Below are 25,735 nucleotides of genomic sequence, written 5' to 3' on the forward strand. Positions count from 1 at the left end.
AACCAGCCTGAGACGGTGAAGCATGATGTGGAGTAAGGACCAAAAACATATAATTAGGTCTTGGGTTAAAAAGCACGCCCTGAGCTTTCCTGATTGTGGCTTTAACCAGTTCCCCAGAGAGAGTACAGGTCACTGATGCCAGACCTCGAGCCTTAGTTGTTTTGTTATATATCATGTATGATTTACTAGATATTTATACCACTGTGAGTTGTATCAAGATCATTCAAAATGTGGGCTCTGTTTCTTTTAAATAACAATTTCAGTTATGGTCATAAAGCTTGGAGATAAAAAGGCCCCTCTGTGTAATATAAATCAGTGACAGCCCCAGTAAATCAGACCCTCCTCCATCTGCATCTCTAGTCTGATATTCCAAGTAAGTATGCCAGTAGTCCTCCCATTTGCAGCACAATGTCTAAACAAATGTCCAGTGAAACCCCAGTGTTCCATAAAGCGCACGTTTGAGAATGGACTGGGGCACAAAGAGCTCTGGCTTATTTCAACACAGCTGTCATCGACTATGTATATAACCTGCCTTTCTATCACAGCACAGAGTCTAGGATGAACAATGGAAGACTGGGGAAAGGAAAATATAAGGGATACATTTTTATTTAAGAGGAAAAATGCTTCCTCTATTGTGGTTTTAAAAAAGATGAAATGAAATCAATACAACCCCAGAGAGTATGTTCTAAATATCTAACAAAAGTTATCTCATTTTTACTAAAATCATTTTCTAGGAACATTAAACTTCATAAAGATAGGAATTTTCTTATTTTTAAAAACTACCCAACACAAGTACTTAAATATGTAGAATTTCATTTAAATAAGTCAGTCAACAATTTTTATAAAGTATTTAACACTTCATTGTAGAAACATAGGCAAAATGACTATTATAACCAAAATGAAAAATACTGTTCAATTTAAAAACTGTACTTAAACAAGAACCTGAAAAAGTTTATGATGTGCATTACATTGTTCAAGCAAAATTGCACTAGTATTACATAAATCAATAGTTTATAAAGGCCTCGATATGGCGAAGTTTAGAAATAGGTAGTATGCATGCACATAGTACAACAAAAAGTCTCTTTAAAAAACAGCAGGTTTTTTTTTAATGCTTGTACAAAGGGATAAAGAGCAACCACAAACATATTTCATCTGTTAGGTTAATACATTATGACAGCTAAAAGTCAGTCATGTCAATCAGAGGAACAAAAAGCCCTCCATACCTTGTGAATAAATCTTTTGTGCCTTTAAAGGTATTTGTATAAAAATGCTATCTTTTTTTATACAACTTAAATAAATTTTACTTCTTTCAATCAAAAGTTAAAAACAAACAAATGGGGTCTGTGTGTTTTCCGTGATGAAAGGAACGCAGAGTACCAGACTAATTGGTCAGCATTTATCTCTCTACCTTTGACTATGGGCAGATCATTGTTCTAAAACTGGGAAAATCTTTTAAGAATATATTTTCAATATGGAAAATAATGAATTTGTCATACTGTATGTTGAAAATATTTAACTATTATTCTATAGCATAATGACTGTTTTGCCTCTTCTTTTTCACCTAACAAAGAAATAATTGCATTCACATAATTGAAATTCTGTCATCAATTTGTGTGCTTATATGTTATTCTTTAGTGTTCCATGTGGTAAGGGGTTGAGTTGATCTCCCACAAAATGCACATGACTGAGAATAAATTTCTAAGATATGAGGACCCAACGCCCTGTTGTGCTCTAGGCTGGCTGTTTACCTCGTGACTGAGGGAGAACAAAGGATCTTATCCCATAGCAATGTGGTCTTTTCACTTTTGGTTACATTTGGCTATGTTCTACCACCTAAATATAACTATTGTTTGCAGGGTGTATATGTTTAGTATATCACATACAGTCTACTAAATTTGAAAAATGTAGTCATATGTTCATGCAAATTATTCATTTGATATATATTTTAAAATTGTCCTCAAGATCCTCATCTATCACTTGGCAGTCTAAGACTAATTTCAAAGCAGGAGATACAGAACTTGTGAGGGCCATATATTTTCAGTAGTCTGAATAAATCTTACTGGGTGCAAAGAAGAGAGTTGACCGTTCCATCGTTCTTTCACCAATTTGAACATAAAAGTAAACTGACATTGTATTACAGCTTTCAGACCATATAATGAAAAAGTGCAGAGATTTTCTTGGTTGATTAAATGGAACCAAAAAATGTTTATAAAATAGATTGCTCATATTCACACTACAAAGAAATGTGTTGTTTTTAGTTTTAACAAATTTAAAGGGATGTCGTCACATCAGCAGCATTGTTGTAAATTGTACTGTAGTGCAGTTCTTTTTCATAAAAAATACCATATAAATGGTCAATCAAAAGTCATTAGCACAAAATAAAACTCAGAGAACAATTAACCAAGGAAAAGATCAAGAAAGAGGTAATGCTGATGCCAAAACAAGTATAATACTATTGGAACATACAAAAGTAATCCTTACATTTATACATTTTTACAGTATATAAAAGGTATCACTGATTATGCTACTGTCTCTCTTATCCCAATTTCTATTTTCTTTGGGAGCAGTTCTTTCCTTTCATCAACACTTCCTAAGGAGTTTCGACAGTTTTGCGCATCCATATATAATTTTGCATACACCGGGTTAGAGTAATTTGTTGGCTGAAGGAGAAAAAAAATACAATTTTGTTATCAGTTTTGATACCATTAATTAGTTATTTTCTAGGATGTTTTTCTTTTAATGCTAAAAACATTTATATACAGTAGATTTAATTTACTAAATAGTAGTAAGGATTTTAAATGAATTTTAAATTCTGTTTATTGGTTTTAATTGACTTTAGCATGGTATTTGATAAAACCACAATTGTATGTTTTTCAGGTGACTTGTGAACTTAACAAGAACTTTGACATAAATACTAAAATTCTGAAGAAATCTTCATGAGAATTACATTCACTGAAACTGTATTTAAAAGCATAACACACTAAACCAATGTGTTCTTCCCAGCCCACGAGTTTTCCTTCCTCATTGCTAGCACAGTGGCAGAAAAGATGTGTTTACAGAAAGTCATCTAATTGTTCAGTGCTTATAATTTTTCAATATGAAGTTAAAAGCAAGAAAACAAAGAAAAAAATACATTGGTGCCAATTTTAAAACAAAGACAATATTTTTTTGCTTCAAACAACCTTTATATACTTATCACTGGAAATATTTTTGGATTCTTCCAAGGAATTGTGGAGTACCCAATCATCTTAGGTTGCACAAATATTTAAAACATTTTGAGGAGAATTAAAATGCAGAAATGATCATTTTCATTTGAAAAACATACCAATGTTCCTTACTTTACTAACTGCAACTTAATCCAAGAAATTATTGTCTAATGTTTTAGTATTTTTGTCTTTCCTAAAGCAGAAAATTAATTCTTAGTTACAACAAAGAAACATTATAATCTTTGAGCCAGGCAACAGAGACAAACATGATAGAAATGATAATAAAAAATAGTTGATGGGAGACTTGATACCCTTACTTTATCTCTTTCTTAATATGAATCCTGCAACTTTAGACAGAGTACCTTTCTCTAAAAACTAGTTACTTAATTAAAAAATAAAATTCAGAATGGTTTTGTTAGCCCATTTCTAATTTCTTAATATGAGGCCTCATTTTGTAATATATCTTTATTTACCTGGACATCAGGTTTGTATATATTAAATAAAGTGTCTTAATAAGACATATATAAAAAACAAATTTGTTTATTCAGTTTAAATTCCTGGCTAGAGATTTCAAAGAATGCCAAAGTCTTATGTTTATTTTTAAAGAGCTATAACATGTTCAAACTAAGCAGAAGAATTATTTCTACTTAACAGCTTGCCTAAAATGATAACATACCTGATATGTAATCTTGCATAGGCAGGACATATAACAAAGCCCCCAATTGTTATGCTGTTTACAAATCTCTTGTTAATCAAAAATTCAATTAAGGGAAAGCCCCTACCAAAATCTAGCAATCATCTTTGATTGTGAAGGATTCTGTGATGGAATGGATATGAAATAATGAATTTTCTTCTCTCACCCCAGCAGTTAGTGGTCCTTTCAAATCAGAGTTTAGGTAGATGGGAGGCGCTGTATGTGGAAGCTTGAAAGCGCTGGACACACCGCCTATGTACCTGGCCTGCACATAAACAGAGAATTTTAGTTTCTCATCTAATATGAAACTCTTCATTGACATGAACTCATGTTAAGTCATAAAAATAACAAAAAATACTCTAGCCCCGCGGCATGAACAAAATGTTCATGGTAACTTTAGTAACTTAAGACCAGTTGATATTAAATAATTGCTTCATAGATTGACATTTGTATTACATCCAGCTTAACTTTATCTTCTGCAATGAAATTTTATCAGCACTGTGAAAAACACACCAGCCTGCCAGCTTCAGGCTTGGTCATTTTGAAAATCTCTGGTAGTAGCCCATTCTGGACACTCAAATTTCTGACAGCTTCTACTTAAAGATTCATCACCACTCTATATTTCTATTAAAAAAATTCTAAATTTTATCTATCATAAAACAAACATCTGTGTGTTTGGAAATCTGATTCTCTAGTCTAAAACAGATTAACGGTATTTAAATTGGATCACTAAATCTTCATGCAAGAGTATTTTTTGACTTTAGACTTTTTTGCGTCTAAGGGCAGAATTAGGCAATCTGGTATACTCATATTTGTCATGGAGTATTGGTGACTCACAAGGAAACACATTAGATGAATATAAAATATTAATAAATATATGTATTTTAAAAATCTTAACTATCAACTCTTAATGAATATTTACAAAATTTGGGACAAGGTTAAGGGTCTCAGGAAAAGATTTTAAAGATATAATTAGGATAATTTTGTCCCTTTATTTTCCCCACAAATGTCTCATTTAGAAGATATTTAAAACAATCTAAGTAAAGATTGAGATGAATTTAGAGGTAAAATCAGTAAATATTAATTTCTCCTTTTTTGAATTCATTAAACTGTTCATTGATTGTCTGCACAGACAAATCTTTTAAAATTAATTTATTATTTCATTTTTACTATAAGGAATTATTCAAGAAGAAATTTTATCAACTTTTAAAACAATAAAAATGACTGTTCTACAAAAACCTTCTTATATGTAATGCAATTTACAAAATTTGGTCATATCATGAATATATCAAACCACTGTAACAGTGAACGCTTTATTAGAAACGTCATTAAGGTTGTTTCAGTGTGACCCTCTGCTTCTCAAAATAATTATACCTATTAGGACAAGCTGTGTTTTCTGCAGTTACTTCTTAGGCAACAATTCATATTTACATTTCAAACCTCAGGAGCCAGTTTAAATCAATCATCAAGTCACATTTAATATAATTTGGTCAATCAGCCAGCAAATCGGTAAATAAATATTGTGTTATGTATTCAGTACGTTAAAATATATTTGAGGGGCACTGAAGCATACTTTTATCTTCCTAGAGTAAATATTGAAACATTTTTAAATAAAATTCGGAAAAGCTAGTTTCTTTAAGTGTCCAAAATTGGTTTAATTCTATCATGAGGAAAATGAGAGTGAAAATGAGAATTCTTCTTCTTATAAAAGTGTGTTTCACTATGTCCTCATCACTTCAAATTATACAAATACTGTATTTCTATTCCTAAGGAAAATTTAAAAATATGAGAAGTATATTATTTAAGATAATATCTTTCTCCTTCATAGATAAATTATCAAATAACAATGTGCTTTGGTGTATATATTTTTTAAATTCCAAGTAGAAAACAGTGAAACAGATTATTTCATGGTAAGTAAAGATTTATTTCATGAACAATTTCAAATGTAAGAGTTGTTTACTGAATTAATAATTAACACTAACTGTACAATTATTTCTAACTAGGAAAAAATAACTAATATATTTTGAGAGTGAAAAAAAAGTATTCATGCAATAAAAATTGATTTCTTTTTATAGAAAAGAATGCCCAACTTTCAAGCTTAAAGTTAGAACTAGATTAAATATATGGGACCTAATTCAACTTCTTTGGGTTGCTATAAGTGCAAAACCATTTGGATGTAGATTGATTACTGTGATTATTTGTAATATAAAGTTATATTTTGGACATACTATCTTTAATGTATCAGAATATAAATATTCAATAAATAAATGAATAAGCTAAAAATAATATCAAATTGGTCTTAATTTATAGTAAAATATTCTATAATTATAATATAAAATAATTAGATAATACAGTGAAGTAAATATTTACAAGCTTACCTTGATAGTGTATCATTTATTTCTCTTAAAAACTGCTAATATGAGCACATAGAATAAGAACTAACAAACTTATTAAAATAAAATGCTGTAGCTTTTTAGGATATGTGTATCAATGAAATGTTTCAAAGCAATAACAACTATACTAAAGCATATAAAAATATTTTTCAAAAGTAATTTGATTACAAACAAATTGATGGATACAGCTTATTTGACTCTTCAGTGACACACTTGGAAATAAAGTATTTATTTTGATTATAAATATTGTACTCTTTTATTATTAAAATATTTCAGAGAGTATTTTTTTACTGGCTCTGTATTTCGATATGCTGTGACCTCAACACATTTAAATACTGTTTTAAGTAAACTATACATGTTAATACATTAACTGAATAAATAATTATGTGTTTTCTAAAACATGTATTAACTACATGCTTCAGGTTAATAAAAATAAGTTTATTTTTTCTGTAGAGGAGACAATAACATTTAATGAATCTTAAAGTTCTTCACTGTAACTTCAAATAAAAAATATATGAATGAAATTTAGAACCATATAATAAAGCTATGACTTAAGAATGTCTGCGGTCACTGTCCACTGTCTTACCTTGGTTGGATCTATTATAAAACCAGGATCTAGAAGACTTCCATCATTGTGATCATTTTCCACCTCATACATGTTATAAGATGGATTGCCAATTTCTACATTTATTCCTCCATTGATAATAGGTTGTCTTCTAATAGTTTTTGTCCTAGAGTATGTGAACATTAAAATTAAGCATGAGTTTTGATATCACAATCATAGCATATGAAACTGTCATACTCGTTTTTTGAAGATGGCAGCAGAGTAGGTGGACGCACAGACACCCAGCTCTCAACACCAAACTGGAATACAAATCAATTTAGGAAAAATCAGCATGAAAAACCAACACTGAACTGCAAGAACAGCTCTCAAAAACCAAGGAGCAAAGAGGAAGCCACAATAATCCTGGTAAGGAGTCCCTGAATCTCCTCTGCTTACAGGAACGGAAGGGGGGGGGGGCGTGAGGCTGAGAGCCCAGAGAGGATTTCACAGAGGAAAAAGAGCAGAAACTATTGCTCACAGCCACTTACCTGGCGACCAGGAAGCAAGGTGGGTTGAAAAGACCAGCTTATCTCCCAAGTGAAATGTCGTGGAGAGGGATAGACTGTGAGGGGATAAGGTATGCAAGAAACGAAATAAAAAAGCTGACTCATTCATGCTGGAGGCGGCCATAGCTAGGGGAGGGACTGAACCTTTCACAAAACAGAGCTGAAGTGCTTCCGGATCAGAGATCTCCGGACATCTATCCAGCTCCAATCAGCGCAACAAGACACAGCTGAAAACAAGAAGTGGGGAGGAGGAGCAGTAACTCAGGTCTCCATGGAGATCTGAGATACACCTCCCCCTACTGAAGCTAAGAAAAAACCCTGCCCCCAGTGAGATTAGTTGGTGGAAGAGACCTTCAGCGTCTCAGGTTACACCCACAGCATTCCTGGTTACAGTTTCAAGGAAGCCCCCTGCTGAGATCAGTTAACAAGACTATCACCTGTTAAGAAAACAAACAAATCAAGACTACAAAGCTGCCCAAATCCGAAAGTGGATTACAAATAATAGCTGATACCAACCCAAGAAGACCTAGAAATAACACATCTGAAAACTGAAGGCAGACAACACCAAGCCTAAACTCAAACAACTCTACAAATAAAACACCATTATGAGAAGACAAAGGAGTGCAACCCAAATGAAACCACAAGAGACACCTTTGAGAGATGAGCTGAGTGATATGGAAATAATCAAACTTCCAGATGCAGAGTTCAAAATAATGATTGTAAGGATGCTCAGGGATCTTAGAACAACAATGGAGGGGCAGTTTGAAAACCTAAATAAAGAAATAGCAAGTATAAAAAAGGATATTGAAATATTAAAAAAGAATCAGTCAGAGATGACAAATACAATATCAGAAATGAAGACCACAATGAAAGGAATTAAAAACAGGATGGATACAGCTGAGGATAGAATAAGCGAGTTGGAGGACAACTGGAATGAAAGCATGAAAGCAGAGAAGAAAAGAGAAAAGAGACTCAAAAAGTCAGAGGAAACACTTAGAGAGCTCTGTGACAACATGAAGAGAAATAACATTCGCATCATAGGGGTTCCTGAAGAAGAAGAAAAAGAACAAGGGATAGAGACTTTGTTCAATCATATCATAACTGAAAACTTCCCTAAATTAATGCAAGAGAAACTCTCACAAGTCCAAGAAGCACAGAAAACTCCATTAAAGAGAAACCCAAAGAAACCTACACCAAGACACATCATAATTAAAAAACCAAAGCTAAGCGATAAAGAGAAAATATTAAAAGCTGCAAGAGAAAAAAAAGTTATCACCTACAAAGGAGCCCCCATAAGGATGACATCTGACTTCTCAACAGAAACACTTGAGGCCAGAAGGGAATGGCAAGAAATATTCAAAGTAATGCAGAACAAGAACCTACAACCAAGACTACTTTATCCAGCAAGGCTATCCTTTAAAATCGAAGGAGAAATAAAAAGCTTCCCAGACAAAAAACAACTCAAGGAATTCATTACAACCAAACCAATGCTGCAAGAAATGTTAAGGGGCCTGTTGTAAACAGATCAAAGTTGGAAAAGAATATAGCAAAAAAAGGAATACACCTTTAAAGAAGAAAATGGCAATAAACAACTACATATCAATAATAACCTTAAATGTAAATGGATTAAATGATCCAATCAAAAGACATAGGGTAGCTGCGTGGATAAGAAAACAGGACCCATACATATGTTGTCTACAAGAGACACACCTTAGAACAAAAGACACACATAGATTGAAGGTAAAAGGATGGAAAAAAACATTTCATGCAAATGGAAATGAAAAAAAAGCTGGGGTAGCAATACTTATATCAGACAAATTGGACTTTAAAACAAAGGATATAGTAAGAGATAAAGAAGGCCACTACATAATGATAAAGGGAGTAATCCAACAGGAAGATATAACTATTATAAATATCTATGCACCTAATATAGGAGCACCCAAATATATAAAGCAGACTTTGATGGATTTAAAGGGCGAGATCAACACCAATACTATAATAGTAGGGGATTTCAATACCCCACTAACATCACTAGATAGATCCTCAAGAAAGAAAATTAACAAAGAAACAGCAGACTTATTAGAAACACTAGATCAACTTGATTTAATAGATATCTTCAGATCCTTTCACCCTAAAGCAGCAGAATATACATTCTTTTCAAGTGCTCATGGTACATTCTCTAGGATAGACCCCAAGTTAGGGCACAAAAGTGCTCTCAACAAATTTAAGAAGACTGAAATCATATCAAGCACTTTCTCCGATCACAATGGCATGAAACTAGAAATGAATCACAGCAGAAAAGCTCAAAAATTCTCAAACACATGGAAACTAAATAGCAGGGTGTTAAATAATGAATGGATTAAGAATGAGATCAAAGAAGAAATAAAAAAATTCCTAGAAATGAACGACAATGAGCATACAACAACTCAAAATTTATGGGACACAGCGAAAGCAGTGCTGAGAGGGAAGTTCATAGCACTACAGGCACACTTTCAGAAGCTAGAAAAAGCTCAAATAAACAACTTAACCCTGCATCTAAAAGAATTAGAAAAAGAACAGCAAGTAAAGCCCAAATGTAGTAGAAGGAAGGAAATAATAAAGATCAGAGCAGAAATAAATGACATAGAGGCTAAAGAAACAATACAGAGGATCAATGAAACTAGGAGCTGGTTCTTTGAAAAGGTAAACAAGATTGATGAACCTTTAAGTAGACTCACCAAGAAAAAGAGAGAGAGGACTCAAATAAATAAAATTAGAAATGAGAGAGGAGAAATAAGAACTGACACAACAGAAATACAAAATATTGTAAGAAAATACTATGAAGAACTGTATGCCAAAAAACTAGACAACCTAGATGAAATGGACAAATTCCTTGAAACATACAATCTTCCAAAAATCAATCTGGAAGAATCAGAAAACCTAAACAGACCAATTACACCAAATGAGATCGAAACAGTTATCAAAAAACTCCCAACAAAGAAAAGTCCAGGGCCCGATGGCTTCACAACAGAATTCTACCAAATATTCAAAGAAGAACTAACTCCTATCCTTCTCAAACTATTTCAAAAAATTCAAGAAGGAGGAAGACTTCCAAGCTCCTTTTATGAGGCGAGCATAATTCTGATTCCAAAACCAGGCAAAGACAACACAAAGAAAGAAAATTATAGGCCAATATCTCTGATGAATATAGATGATAAAATCCTCAACAAAATATTAGCAAACCGGATCCAACAATATATGGAAAAAATCATACACCATGATCAAGTGGGATTTATGATGGGGAGGCAAGGCTGGTATAATATTCGTAAATCAATCAATGTGATTCATCACATAAACAAAAAGGAGAAAAACCATATGATAATTTCAATAGATGCAGAAAAAGCATTTGATAAAATCCAGCACCCATTCATGATCAAAACTCTCAGCAAAGTGGGAATACAGGGAACATACCTCAACATGATAAAAGCCATCTATGAGAAACCCACAGCCAACATCATACTCAATGGGAAAAAATTAAAAGCAATACCGTTAAGATCAGGAACAAGGCAGGGGTGCCCCCTATCACCACTCTTATTTAACATAGTCCTGGAAGTCCTAGCCACAGCAATCAGACAAGAAGAAGAAATAAAAGGCATTCAAGTTGGAAAAGAAGAAGTAAAACTATCATTATTTGCAGATGATATGATATTGTATATAGAAAACCCTAAAGTCTCAGTCAAAAAACTACTGGACCTGATAAATAAATTCAGCAAAGTGGCAGGATATAAAATCAATACTCAGAAATCAGAGGCATTTTTTTACACCAACAATGAACAGTCAGAAAGAGAAATTAAGGAAACAATCCCCTTCACAATTACAACCAAAAAAATAAAGTACCTAGGAGTAAACTTAACCAAGGAGACTAAAGACTTGTACTTGGAAAATTACAAAGCATTGATAAAAGAAATCAAGGAAGATACAAACAAGTGGAAGCATATACCGTGCTCATGGTTAGGAAGAATAAACATCATTAAAATGTCTATATTACCCAAAGCAATCTATAAATTTAATGCAATACCAATTAAAATACCAATGACATACTTCAAAGATATAGAACACATATTCCAAAAATTTATATGGAACCAAAAGAGGACACGAATAGCCTCAGCAATCTTAAAAAAGAAGAATAAAGTGGGAGGTATCACACTTCCTGATATCAAGTTATATTACAAGGCCATTGTACTCAAAACAGCCTGGTACTGGCATAAGAACAGGCATATAGATCAATGGAACAGAACAGAGAACCCAGAAATAAACCCACAGTTCTATGGACAACTGATATTTGACAAAGGAGGTAAGGAAATACAATGGAGTAAAGACAGCCTCTTTAACAAATGGTGTTGGGAAAATTGGACAGCTACCTGCAAAAAAATGAAACTAGATCACCAGCTTACACCACTCACAAAAGTAAACTCAAAATGGATAAAAGACTTAAATGTAGGCCGTGAAACCATAAGCATCTTAGAAGAAAACATAGGCAGTAAGCTCTCCGACATCTCTCGGAGCAATATATTTGCTGATTTATCTCCACGGGGAAGTGAAATAAAAGACAGGATAAACAAATGGGACTATATCAAACTAAAAAGCTTTTGCACAGCTAAAGACAACAAGAATAGAATTAAAAGACAAACTACACAATGGGAGAACATATTTGACAATACGTCTGATAAGGGGTTAATAACCAAAATTTATAAAGAACTTGTAAAACTCAACACCAGGAAGACAAACAACCCAATCCAAAAATGGGCAAAAGAGATGAATAGACACTTCTCCAAAGAGGACATACAGATGGCCAATAGGCATATGAAAAAATGCTCAACATCACTAATCATTAGAGAAATGCAAATTAAAGCCACAATGAGATATCACCTCACACCAGTCAGAATGGTGCTTATCAACAAAACAACACAGAATAAGTTCTGGCGAGGATGTGGAGAAAAGGGAACCCTCCTGCACTGCTGGTGGGAATGCAGACTGGTGCAGCCACTGTGGAAAACAGTATGGAGATTCCTCAAAAATCTGAAAATCGAACTGCCTTTTGACCCAGCTATCCCACTTTTAGGAATATACCCCAAGGACACCATAGAACGACTCGAAAAGGAGAAATGCACCCTCATGTTTGTGGCAGCATTGTTCACAATAGCGAAGATCTGGAAACAGCCCAAGTGTCTGTCAGAGGACGAGTGGATTAAAAAGCTTTGGTACATATATACTATGGAATACTACTCAGCCATAAGAAATGATGACATCGGATCATTTACAATAACATGGATGGACCTTGACAACATTATACGGAATGAAATAAGTAAATCAGAAAAAAAAAAAACTAAGATGAATCCATACATAGAAGGGACATAAAAATGAGACTCAGAGACATGAACAAGAATGTGATGGCAACAGGGGCGGGAGGTTGGGGGAGGGGGGAGGGGGTGAAGAAGGAGAGAGGGGTTAGGGGAGGGGAGGGGCACAAAGAAAACCAGATAGAAGGTGACAGAAGACAATTTAACTTTGGGGGAGGGGTATACAGCACAATCAAATGTCAAAATAATCTAGAGATATTTTCTCTCAACATATGTACCCTGATTTATCAATGTCACTGCATTAAATTTAATTAAAAAATAATAATAATAAAAAAAGAAACTGTCATACTTACAGAGTTATTGACTTATTTTAATATAACTAATATTAAATTTTTAAATAAAATTAATTTAAAATCAAGTCATAGAAGACAAAAATACCTTAACATGATGCTATTTTTCCAAATTATTTAGATTACTATTATAAGTTTTTTCAGATTGAATAAAAAGTGCACTTGAAACATATTCCTCTTAAATACCTAATACTGCATTAGTTGAAACTGAATAGTCAGTAAAAAAATTTATATTCTACTTTTCCCTTTTTTTAAATAAAAATCATCCTTAAAAAATAGTCATAAAGAAACTTTGTTTTCAACCCTCAAGTCACATTAAAATCCTCTTTTACATAATTCAAAACTGACACACACATTTTTGGTTTTGGATGATAACTACAGACAAGCCACTCCTTCTGGATATTTGTAACTACATATTCATAGAAACTGAAATAATGACACTTCTAGTAATATGTAAAATAAACTAATGTACAATTTGTGATTTAAATGCTCAACTTCTGATATGTTATACATATTGAGTATGAGTATATTTACATAGCTAATCTTACACATGAATATAATAAGATCCTTTTCAGAGACTCTTGATATTTCAAGGAAAAACTACCACATATATATAAACATCTACTAAAGTTTTAATTAATTTTTCCTTTTATTACTTTTGTTAGAATATATTAATACAGACATTTCATCAACATGACATGGGGGAAGAATTCTGAATTATTATCACTCAAAATGAAATAGAGGAATAAAATGGTTTGAAAAACAAAATTTTAGTTAATATAATTCATGTTTTAAGAAAATTTTTAAAAATCTGTTTCTGTAACTGTGTAATTTATTTACTACCTGTTAATCTAGAACATTGCATCTTACCTTCTTTTTCTTTTACAAAGCAGTAATCCAATTACTAGGGTGGTTATCAAAGTCACCAAGAGGACAAGAGGCACGATGATGGCAATGCTTCCTGTAAAGGAAATGAATGAATGGCTAAACACATAAATAAAATAAAGAGTGACATAACTGAACACTTTATTACACCAAATCGTTTGACCATTGATATAACAGAAGTAAAGCTTAGGCCAAATATTTATATTCCTAGTTGAAAAGTACATTACTAAAACATCACTGTCCTGTTACATACTTGATCCGCTGAAAATGCTCCTTTAAATATAGTTCACTTATTTATTGTAGTGAAATCTATTGAGGTTAGAAATGTTGACTTCTTTGTCACTCTGAGTCTGATTCTCAACACACACATTTACTTCAATGATGTAAGTACATGCTGGTAACTCCTTATAAATCAACCATGACTGAACATGTATTTACACAATTTCACTGGCGATATTCCCACCCTTTGCTTTGTTCCTCCAGCTATAAATAATCTCTGGCTAAGAGCACCTGTGACAAGTTAGACGGCAGCCTGGCAAAACAAAAGGGACATCAGTACTGGATTGGGATGGACATAGGCCTAAATATCAGTTGCACAACTTACGTGAAGTGAGAGCTTGGATAAAAAATTTTTAATTTGAGGTTTGACATGTAGAATATTATTTAGCCATTAAAATAGTGAACGGTATAGAAAGGTATTTTTAAATATGATATTAAATAAGTAAATTTTTAAAAGAATAAAATAAACTTTGAGGCATGGGCTCTTCAGTGAAAGAGATAGGAAGACCTGCCCCACGGGGCTGTTAGCTTCATTCAGTAAAATAGGGGGACGATGGGGAGTCTCTTCCTCAACTTTCAGTTCCAGAATAGTTTCAGCAAAACATATAGGGATGATTTGGCTGATGTTGCAATTGGCCATTTTCCCCTCTTTTTCATGTACTTATAGGAATGATCTTAAGTTGTATCATCTATCTTTAAAATGGAATAAAAGATCTATGGAATATATCTTCAAAGTGGTCAGAGAAACTGAGTATTAGTCTCTATACATTTGCATATAGGGAGAAGCAAAACTGAAGCCTCTGCCCTCCATTTCTGGGTGAGCAACCAGAACAATTCAGTTTTTTCTTTTCAATAAGAAGGAGACTATACTTAGTGATACTGTGGTTCACAGGAAGATACAACTGAAGTTATGTCACTTATGTAGGAAGAAAACTGAGTGCAAGTGTGCTGATAACAAGAGTATTAAATAGCTCTATCAAGAATCTAATGTTTACTTTTTCAACAGACAAGCAGTTAGGGCCCATGAAGAAGAGCCTTTTTTAACTTCGAATAAGCATCTGGTTAACTCAGTCAAGTCAGTGTCATTACTGGTTAAACTAAGAAAAAAAAATACAAAAGCTAATTGAAATTTAATGTAGCAATCATAAATAATTCAAAAATAAAGCTTTAAAAAGTATTAAGTATTTGTATTTCTTTTGCAAATACATATCAGTGTAAAAATATGGTGGCAGAAGGGAATGGCAATATTAAGCACAATAAGCAGCTGCTTAGGGACTTTAAATTAGATATACAGATGATGTCTGACCTGCAGAAGGAGATTTAACAGTGGGCACACCAGGCATGCACTCTGGGCCCCAACTCTGAAGGGCCCAGAAAAACCCCAACTTCACACTTTTTTCTAATGACACCAAGTTTGGTTTCATATGTGCAATTTTAACATTAATAGTACATAATATTTTTTATTTATTTAAAAGTATGGTTAACATATATTTTTATTTTCATTGTCTCTTTTTTTTAAGGGGCCCAATATTTCCTTCTGTTCCTGGGGCCTCAACTGACCTTAATCTGCCTCTGCTGACCAGGTGGTAGTGCAGTGGATAAACTGTTGACCTGGGATACTGAGGACCCAGGTTTGAAACCCTAAGGTTGCCAGCTTGAGTGTAGGATCATAGACATGACTCCATGGTCGCTGGCCTTAGTACAAAGGTTGCTGGCTTGAAGCCTGAGGTCGCTGGCTTGAGCAAGGGGTCACTGGCTCAGCTGAGCTCCCTGGTCAAGTCACATATGAGAAAGCAGTCAATGAGCAACTAACGTGCAGTACTACAAATTGATGCTTCCCATGTCTCTGACTTCCTGTCTGTCCCTGTCTTTTTTCCTACCCCCTCTCTCTCTTGTTACTAAATAAATAAACAATAAAGGGAGAGAGAAAAAATCTCACTAAGAGGACATTGTTGCTTCAAGCGAGGTAAGAGGGAAACCAGAAAAGATGAGTTATAGAGGTCAAAAGAAGAGAACCTTTAGTTTATTGGTTAAATTTATAGTAGAAAATATAAAAGTAAGTTGTATCATTACACCTGACTTCTTTTGATATACTGTTCTATATTCTTCTAAATTTATGTTTATAGATATGTATAAATATGAATATATATACACACATTTATGATTAGGATAATTTTTCTGTAAGGACTTTGATAAATGGTAATATTCAAAATCATAAAGAAATTCTTGCTTTGGCAGTATAGACACTAACAAATAAATTACAAAAAAATCCCATATTCCAAACTTAGTAAAGATGATCCTTCCAGTGACCTTCAAGAGGCTCCTATCATCTGTGTCTGTACATTCACCTTCACTTTGTACCACACTCCTTCTTGTCCCTTGGTGCCAGTACCTTGGGTATCCTCTCAGTCCCTAGAACGCATCTCTTTTTTTGTATCTGCTATTCTGTTTGTTTGTAACACTTCCATTATTTTCAATCCTTCAAGTTTCAGCTTTAATATAGAAACCTGAGAGAAATAAATCCTGACCTCAGTCTCCCCTGCCATTCTCTGTATCTGCCTCTTTTTTGGCTTTTTTTCATAGAATCAATCAAAACTCACAACTATTTTATAAATATGCATGTTTATTTGTTTCCTCTTTCACTTTATGGCTGTTTACGCTCTAGAACAAGGGTAGTCAACCTTTTTATACCTACCACCCACTTTTGTATCTCTGTTAGTAGTAAAATTTTCTAACTGCCCACCAGTTCCACAGTAATGGTGAGTTATAAAGTAGGGAAGTAACTTTACTTTATAAAATTTAGAAAGCAGAGTTACAGCAAGTTAAAGCATATAATAATAATTACTTGCCAAGTACTTTATGTCGGATTTTCACTAAGTTGGCAGAATAAATCTTTATAAAACAACTTACTATAGTTAAATCTATCTTTTTATTTATACTTTGGTTGCTCCACTACCGCCCACCATGAAAGCTGGAATGCCCACTAGTGGGCGGTAGGAACCAGGTTGACTACCATTGCTTAGAACCTCAGCTTCATGTAAAGAGGCACTGTCTGCCTTACTCACTGTCTCTGGGATCTAGAGGCTTGGTAAATATTTGCTTTCAAATAATTAGGACAAAGGCATTATTTTGTTGCATTTATTAATGCTCTCTATATTTGCAAATTAATGATTCCTTGGTATCACAGATTTTCTTTATGTTTTAAAATATGGTATAAAAGAGATAAGGACAAAATAGCAAAAGAGGAGACATAAATAATCCCTACTAGATATCATAGCTCTGTCATCACTATAGTAAAATACAAAATACAGTATCTCTACTGCCCCAAATAGGCCAAGTATAGCTTTATCCTCTTTAGTTTTAGCATATACAAATAGCATAATTCACACATTGAGTATCTCCTCCCTTCAAAGTTGTAAAATTAAAATAGCAGTATATAATGAATATTTTATCATCCTTAGTTTTAAAACTCTTCAAAATAACTTCAAAAGAGTCAGACTAGCTTTTTCAAGTGGAACTTAAGCAGACAGATATGGGATACTAGATTTGCTTAATTGCAAGGGCTGGGTTTTAGATACTTCAAATAGCAAAGACCAGAAAATATCAATATGACCTCTCAGAGATGATTTAGAAAGGTGTGCATCAATCAGAAAGGTAAATCTCTGTGCCAGGTGACAGTAATTTGGCATATGGAAGCAGGGTATGCCTGATTACTCCAAGGCCCAATGATTATCAAATGCTTCACTGTAAGCAAAAACAAAATTTTAACAACACTTTCTAAAGTATCTATCTTTCTTATTGGGCAAATCACTCTTGCCTGAATTCAGGGAACATTTCACACCTTTTCAAAACCACTGGATTTGATACAGGATAAAAATGACTTTTCCCCTTCCCTGGCCGGTTGGTTCAGTGGTAGAGCATCAGTCCAGCATGTGGGAGTCCTGGGTTCGATTCCCGGCCAGGGCACACAGAAATGCCCATCTGCTTCTGCACCCCCCCCCTCTCCTTCCTCTCCATCTCTCTCTTCCTCTCCCGCAGCCAAAGCTCCATTGGAGCAAAGTCGGCCCCAGGATCTGAGGGTGTCTCCATGGCTTCCTCCTCAGGCACTAAAATGGCCCTGGTTGCAGCAATGTCCTGGATGGGCAGAGCATTGCCTCCTAGTGGGTATGCTGGGTGGATTCTGGTCGGGAACATGCAGGAGTCTGTCTCTCTGCATCTCACTTGAGAAAAATACCCCCCCCCCCAAAATTACAAAATGACTCTCCTCCTTTATGAAGTTCAGTTTAACTATCTCTTTTCACACTTGCTGAGGCAAGTTTCTCTAGGTATGAATGTCTAATGTTAAGTACCTTCTAATAGAGTCATTATTTGGTCAACTTTGCTCAAATCTGAGATAATATGACATTTACATAACTAATAGCCCTTTCAGTATGCACTGATACTTCTATTACATTTAAGGACTTTATTTAGTGAAGGAAGGAAGAGTATTAGAATTTTTGGAAAAGGGTTACAACTTCTTTCAACTCCTCCTCCGATTTGATGGTCCCTGTTCTGTACCAGTTGCATGTAATTAGTAACATCTCCTTATAAGGGAACTTGTTGCCCATGAAAGCAATTGAAGACATCGCACTCCACTAAAAAATATCTGGTGCATCTCTTCTCCATACCATTTTCCAAACACCAAACTTTCCCATCTGTATGGACCTTATATAAAAAATAAAATTTCAATTTACATCTGCTCTTTCTTTCTTTCCTTTTATTTCTTCTTTTTTATCATTAGAGATTTTTATTAATATTTATAACTGTTTTGACTATCTAAAAGGCTATGTATCTCATTTATCCTAGAAAATTGAAAAATCACCATAAAATAAATGTTGAAGTACCTTGTCTTCATTACTTTCAACTTAAAAATTCAGTTTGTTTTATAGGTTGGTAACTTAAAATGTATTTTTTATTAAAAAATGCTCTTGCCCTGGCCAGATAGCTCAGTTGGTTAGAGTGTTGTCCTGATGCACCAAGGTTGTGGGTTTGATCTCTGGTCAGGACATATAGAAGGATCAACCAATGAATGTGTAAATAAGTGAAACAACAAATCAATGTTTCTCTCTCTTTCTCTCTCTCTCTACCTTCCTCTCACTCTAAAATCAATCAATAAATTAAATTTTTAAAATGCTCTAAATAATGGTTCATTTTTGTGACTAGATCACAAAGTTATATGTCAATTAGTATGCCTCCAGAATTATTTTTAGTAGTATTATTAGAGCGTTAGCCCTAGATCTTGGGAAGAGAGAAGAGAAATGCCTTTTTCTTTTCCTTTCCTTTTGCAATAACAAATTAGGCAAGGTTTATTTTGCTACCTTTACTATCTTTTATAAACAAATTCCCCAAATCCTAGTGCTCTCTTTGTACAATTCTGTGTGCATAGTTTTCTCAATGTTTACTCCCTTTGCTTTCTAAGGACGACACACAAATTCTAAGGTAAACTCAAAATGTTTTATGACCAAAGATCAGTCACTTCATCTCTCCAAATTCAAGTATTCATGCTAAGGCTATTTATTCTGGACCGATGAGCCATTTTTAAAAGATGTCATGCTTATTAGCCAAGTTAATCTCAAATTGTTATCTTTGAAATATGTTCCTGGAAGCCTGCTCTAGGATATCAAAATTTACATACTATTGACATTGATTGTGTCTTATTTTCCCCTAGAAACTCCAGAGTGAGTTTTTTGTTTGTTTTCATGAGCTTTCTCATCAGCAGTGAAGGAATAGAGAAAAATTGCTAAAGTAAGCATTCATCAATCAGGGATGTTATTTTCCCTCATCAAGTATATATTTACCCACCTTATGTACATGCCATATTTTTCAAAAGTTCTCCACATATGGTACAATTAATACCATCATGTGTGAATTAAGAAAGTTTATTTTATACTTTTGTTTTGAAAGTCATTTAAAATTGTTGGAAAACAGATGTATAATAATGATGTAGATGGACTTTTATATCAGACACCAGTCTTAAGACCAGAGTAACACAAAAGAGTAGTACAATGTTACCCTATTGTACTACTTTATTGTATACTTTAATATACTTCTAAGTCAATCTTTTAAAGACAAGCAATAAGCCAACTATAATTTTTATTAAGAACTGATTATTGGCTCTAGCTGGTTGGCTCAGCAATAGAATGTCAACCCGACATATGGAAGTCCTGGGTTCGATTGCCAATCAGGACACACAGGAGGAGCAACCATCTGCTCCTCCACTTCTTCCTCCTCCCCCTCTTATTCTTTCTACCCCTCCGTCAGCCACGGCTCATTCGAGTAGGTTGGCCCTGGGCACTGAGGTTAGCATCAAGGCCTGCCTTAGCGTTGGAATGGCTTGTTTGCCAAGCAACAGCCCCAGATGGGCAGAGCATCACCCCCTAGTGGGTTTGCCAAGTGGATCCTGGTCGGGGTGTATGTGGGACTGTCTCTCTGCCTCTCTGCCACTCACTTGGTAAAGAAAAAGGGGAAAAAAAAGAATTGCTTGTTAATATACTTCCCTGTAAGGCTAACCAATTGAGTCTCTTTTTCCAAAACACTTTGAAAAGCATTTTAAGAAAATAAAGTTTGCTCTAATTAAAACATGAAAGTATTTTTCTTCCTTGAGTGTTTTCATGTCCAATGTAATACATGCAGCCTTTGTTGCTGAAGTACATTTCCTAGGGAAAGCTCATGCTAGATTTGCAGATGTGCATTAAAAAAAGTGCTGAGGTTGGGGATGAATTCTCTCTGCCTAAAAGAGAACATAGATGCTGGATACTGTCATCAGGTGAGAGCTCAGAGCTTCATCTTTCAAAAAATATCGTGATTGCAGGAGATCTCTTGCAAACTTTCAAAACAGAGATTTTCCCAGACTCAATTCCCTTGACAATTGCATAAAAATGATTTCTATACTATGTAGAACACCCACGATATGAATCTCAGTCACTTACTTGTGCTGATATGCTCAGATTTGCTGCTCTTTGGAGCTGGCCTCTCACATTGTGTACCTGACCAGTTGGTAGAGCATCTAGAAATTAAAAGAAAAAGATCAGTGAATAACAACACACAAGTCTGCTAATGAAGTAACTTCAACCAAAAGAAATAGTGGAGTCAGACATCACAGGTTAACGAATATTAGGTAAAGATATCTGCTAATTTCCTGTATATTGTCAGTATGCTGAAAGTAACTTCAGTTGAACTTCACTAGTTTAGTTTTTAAAATTTAGTTTTATAGTCATATTTCTTTATTCTATGCTAATATAAAAATTGACATATTTTATAGAAAAATGAAAATCTTAATTAAGAATTGGGAATTACTTTGAGAAGTACTGAAAATTATAAGTAGGCACTACAAAAATTGAATTTGCTTGTGAAGTAAAAGTGTCTGTGATTTAAAAAAAAAAAAAAAAAGGTTTTTTCTGGTTGTTCTGAGTCCAAAGTGGAACTAGCTTCCAACCAGGTAATGATTATGTCCCATAGCTGAAGCCATAGAATGTTTACTCTCTTAGCCAAAGATAGGAAAATAGAATGCTTTCCCATTTAATGTAAATACTTCTATTACTATAGAATCAAAAGAACATGGCCATGTTTTTATTGGGAAGAGTTGTCTTCCTTATATAGACATCCTGACATTAGATCAAGAAACCTAGCTGAGAATTAAAACAATAGACAGGATTAAAATCTATTATTTAAACAAAAATCATAATCATATAATTGGTTGGTTGCATCAAATACATGCTAGAATGTTTTTAGTTATTTTGAACCATGCTTATTGGCTAACATAAGATGCCTCTGTGCATTTGTCAGAGAGAATTCACAGAGCAACCATTTAATTAGTTTCAGTTATAATTTAAAATGACTATCAAAAATTAGCATATCAACAACTGTACTTAATAAAAGAACAGCTTCCAAAAACATTCCAAGTATATCTTTCTGGACTAATGGCCTATCTAAATAACTGCAATTTCAAGATCTCTGTCAATTCTGTCATAGCCAGTTTAGATAGCTAAAGTTATTGGCAGAATTAGGCCTCTATGATGTCATGTGCATTATTCAGGATATTCATGAAGACAGTATTGGCTGATCTAAAACAAGGGCAAACTTTCATAAAAGCATTATGGCTGACAAACTTCAATCACAAAAACAATAATTTGTTTCATGAATGTATATATTAACTTCAGCATAATTAACAATATTAATACTATTTAAAAATAGTTATTTGATTAATAATGATATTGTAAAACTATGAGTATGGAATATGACTTAAATGAAAGTTAATATCATTATACTATGACTAGGCTATCACATACATTATCCTAACTTTTTGTTCAAAATTTTTATAAAGATTTATATATATATATATATATATATATATATATATATATATATATTCTACACATCACATTTATTATATGCCATACTACAAGTAAATCATTAAAATACATAAATAAATTTTAAGGTCAAACTTATAACTCTCTCTGTATTACTAAAGTGAGTTAATGGAATGAGCATGATTTTCAGACAATTATAATAAAATGGACACTCAATAAAAGCATTAATTTTTAAAAAATGAAATAATTAGTTCCTTAGTTGTGGTTTTGCAGATGAATGATCTAGAACATCATTCCAGTTCTCCACAGTTCTTAATTGTTGACATAGTCCACAGATAATTGACAATAAGATGTTCAGTATGACTTTGCAAACATATTGTTAAATACTGACCATTGCACAATTCTTTTTGTTTTATATAGCTTTAGATTTATCAAATCTTCCTGACCACTGAGAATGTTTTACAAGGTTCCAATGAAAAGAATAATGTCTGTTGCTTTAGTAATTTTATATATAGCTAATGTGTATAAACCTATTTTGTGCAATTATATTGAATTATTGATTAAAGTATCAAAACTTGCTCTTTACATTACCTTTTTTGATTTTTTAAAAGAAAAACCCTAAGTAAGGGTTCATGTTAAATAAGAAGAATGGCCTGAGATAAACTTTATGTTACTAGAGGAAAAAAACAACAACTTATGAGGCTCATCATTACACTGAGATGCTTGGAAGTCAGAAAATGAAATTGCTCAGGAATTGGAAGATTAAATGCTAATCTACAAGATTGTTTTCTGTTTTAAACATCATGTATTTTAAGTACTTTAGGAAGTTATAAAGTATATATATGCTTTTGAAACTTCAAAAGAGCAGAGAGAGACTTTTAAATAAAAACGATAAGGATAGTGTGATTCTTATCAAACTCTGGAATTATTTAAGGCAGGTAATATTTGTTAATATCATTGATTAATTTGCTATTTATCCCTAGCTTGGAACACAGTATTTATAATAGATAAAAGAAATAACCTGTTAGTGATCATAATGTTTTTCTTCTTCAAATGGAGACAACCTTCAGGAAATATTTTACTTATTACATACTGGAAATAACTCTCAAAAAATGAGCTGAAGAAATAATTAATTTTAACAGTTATACACCTTAATCAACTGCTGAGCACCTTGTGATGTTCCCCATACTCATTAAATAATGCTTTACAACCAAAGATAAAATAAGATACATTCCACTTTCTACATTTGTTCCAGTCTTTAAAAAATACTCTTTTGAGATATTAAATCAAACAGATACCATTATACTTGTTGCCTATCTTATAAAATTTCTACTTAAGCATTTGGTGCTCCACAAGGTCTTCTTCCAATAGTTGATTTAAGACAAAGTATTTTTTTTACTATTTTTATGGAAATGCATGAATAAATCTTCATTCTCAGAGTGGACTACAGTGATCAAAGTGGTTAATGGCAGAGCATTTAAGAATTCAAATATATATAGATCAAAATTTCCTGTCTGCTTCCCCACTGAATTATTTGCATAGTCATGCTGACTACCATATCTCTGGCATCTGCCTCTTGTTCATTATTTCTCAAGTAAAATCCAGAGTCTTCACCCTGGTCACCTTCAATCTGTACTGCTCCCTGCTATTAATACTTGGACACTTATTTTCAAGTTAGTCCTGCATGGCTCTCCTAAGAAATTATTTTTTCCTGTTTATCACCATCATAAAAAACCTGTATATCATTCTTTTTAAACTTATTCCCCTGCCCTAAACATTATGACAATGAAATTATGTGTTGATCACTACTATACCACTCTGAATCATTTAACTTTTTAAATATTTTCATGAATTTTATCTAAGTAATGTTGGATCAGGGGAAGAGAGATATATAGATTATTTTTCTTATTTAGTAAAACAATCGTTTCTCCTTCTTTCTGCATATCATCAAATGAAGTTATTGCTCCTAGCAGTTTCTTGAAGTCAATAGCTGAGTGAGAAAGCAGTATTGGTCTAAGATTCTTTTTGCCTTCTTCTCTTCTATTCTAGGCTATTTGACATTAACAGAAAGATTATTTACTGTTACATTGTTTTCTTAAGTGCATTCTTTCACTCCATTTTATCTATATGTTTGAATGTTCTTAATTACATTTTATGCCATTTCTTTCTATGTTCTAGATTAGACTAATAATTAGCAAACTGAAAAAAATGTAAAATTCAAATGCTGGAATAACATATACCATAAATTTTCAATTAGCAGGTTGGAGCTGTGGCCAGAAAGATGCAAGCAATCCAAAAATCACACTTCTATAACTATTGGAGATAAATTCTTATTTTATTCATACAGATATTGTTCTTATACTAAATATTATTCAATCTATTTTTAAAAATATTTTTGATGAGAATAATGATATGCATGCCCAGCATGATGGTTCAGAAGAGTAAATAACATTGGTAGAAGTTCTTTACATAGTACCTAAACACTGAGTGGGACTTCGTTTTCAGGAACTAATTCTCATCAGAATTGTACTATATGAAATGCATTGTTAGATTATCTATTATGTCTTTTAACAGTTTGTAAAATTATTGTATAGTTACAATATTATCTGTTTCAATTGTAATTTTCTGTGGCTCAGGGAAATAATTTAGTGTAAAAGCAATTATGTAACAAATATTACCAGGAAGCACAATAAACAGTTTTAGAATATCAAAATAAATTTGGCATATATAATAAAATACAGTATAATCTTTACAAAAGAACAGTTTTTACATTTAATTATAAAAATATGACATAATTAAACTGTCTAAAATAATTATAGCTCTGAAAGAGTAGAGTGATTGGTATAAGGAGAACTGAAATTAGATAAAATACTAAAAGTGTATTAAAATATTAGGTACTGTTGCTTGACCAGGTAGCGGCACAGTGGATAGAGCATCAGACTGGGATGCAGAGAACCCAGGTTCGAAACCCCAAGGTCACCGGCTTGAGTGTGGGCTCATCCTCATTGAGCAGGGGCTTACTAGCTTGAGTGCAAAGTCAAGGGCTTGAGCGTGAGATCATAGACATGACCCCATGGTCACTGGCTTGAGCTGAAAGATCACTGGCTTAAAGCCCAAGGTTGCTGGCTTGA

The 25,735-nt window shown here is 33.3% G+C and overlaps 1 protein-coding gene across 1 annotated transcript in view; it reads right to left on the reverse strand.

The window, feature by feature from the left end:
• Positions 1-890: 890 nt before the first annotated feature.
• LRP1B (LDL receptor related protein 1B) overlaps positions 891-25,735 on the reverse strand; it is a 2,108,848-nt gene continuing 2,084,003 nt past the window's right edge. The window contains exons 88-92 of the mRNA XM_066345498.1: positions 21,225-21,301; positions 13,963-14,053; positions 6,880-7,024; positions 4,067-4,165; positions 891-2,660 (exon numbers count right to left, since the gene is read on the reverse strand). Of these exons, the coding sequence (XP_066201595.1) occupies positions 2,520-2,660; positions 4,067-4,165; positions 6,880-7,024; positions 13,963-14,053; positions 21,225-21,301 (553 nt within the window). The 3' untranslated portion in view covers positions 891-2,519. The remainder of the gene's footprint in view (positions 2,661-4,066; positions 4,166-6,879; positions 7,025-13,962; positions 14,054-21,224; positions 21,302-25,735) is intronic.

This window comes from Saccopteryx leptura, chromosome 7 (genome assembly GCF_036850995.1).
Source record: "Saccopteryx leptura isolate mSacLep1 chromosome 7, mSacLep1_pri_phased_curated, whole genome shotgun sequence".
NCBI lineage: Eukaryota > Metazoa > Chordata > Mammalia > Chiroptera > Emballonuridae > Saccopteryx > Saccopteryx leptura.